This window comes from Daktulosphaira vitifoliae, unplaced genomic scaffold (assembly GCF_025091365.1).
Source record: "Daktulosphaira vitifoliae isolate Bord-2020 unplaced genomic scaffold, ASM2509136v1 Scaffold_3775, whole genome shotgun sequence".
Lineage (NCBI taxonomy): Eukaryota > Metazoa > Arthropoda > Insecta > Hemiptera > Phylloxeridae > Daktulosphaira > Daktulosphaira vitifoliae.
Window position 1 is genome coordinate 1 of NW_026103335.1, and position 1,010 is coordinate 1,010.

At 25.8% G+C, this 1,010-nt stretch overlaps 1 protein-coding gene across 1 annotated transcript; it reads left to right on the forward strand.

The window, feature by feature from the left end:
• The first annotated feature begins 6 nt into the window (after positions 1-6).
• Positions 7-1,010, forward strand: LOC126910068 (uncharacterized). The gene is made up of 2 exons (XM_050692463.1): positions 7-387; positions 951-1,010. The coding sequence occupies exons 1-2, from the start codon at positions 65-67 to the stop codon at positions 979-981; spliced, it is 354 nt and encodes a 117-aa protein (XP_050548420.1). The 5' UTR covers positions 7-64; the 3' UTR covers positions 982-1,010.

Sequence of the window (1,010 nt, forward strand, 5' to 3'; positions counted from 1 at the left end):
TTATGTTTATAATTACACTTCATTAAAAACAAAATGTAAATTTAAAAATAACATACATAAACGTATGTTTATGTATACAAAATTAAATGGAGATTTTGATACGGAGAATGCCTGCAAGGATCTTTTAAATATCAAACAATTCCATACTACAGTAAATAATATGCTTAGTAATCTTCCACTTTTAGATACAAACAGCCATATAACTAGTAATTTTATTCATAAATATTTGCTAGAAAAGTATAACGAGAAATTCATATTACAGCAAGAAATAGACAAATGTTTTATGAATTTTATTTATGATCATCACATGACATTCTGTAAAGAAACTATTAAAAATGAGAATGAAAAATTTGGGTTTCAAGAATTATTAAATCAAACTTTACCTGGGTAATGTAATATTAACTCAAATTATTGAAAATTAAGGTTATTATGATTATTTTTAGCTTTCAAACATAGGTTATGTTATTTTTAGTCCGTATATACGACATTATTGAATCCATTTTACACAAAAATACTTAACAAAATCATAAAATTTATCAGGTTGAAACTCTCAAATAATTTTGATGAATTTTCCTCAGTCCCAGTAATAAAGTGAAATTCCCTAAAAAAATTCCAGTTAAAATTTTAGTTGATAGACAAACTACTGTAACTATTTGAATAATGTTTAATTCAAAATACATTAATAGTGTTAATATTTAAGTCAAATATCAAAAGCATCTGCAGAAAGTTTTCATGGGGGAAGCGGAAATATTTTTTAAAATATTTGGTTTCACTGACTGCTGAAAAGATCCAGTGTTGTAAGAGGATGGCTGGGGTCTTTATTGGAGCCTTTGTCATAGCCATAGCAAAAAGGAAATCAGCCTCTTCAGTTAACCAATTAGATCCTCACAAATTTAAGAATTAATAGAATATGTATGTAATTATGTATATGTATTTATAATGTTTTTTAGGGTAGAGATAAAATACAATGTACATCCTTAAAAATGTTATTTTAATAGGCACCTTTGGAC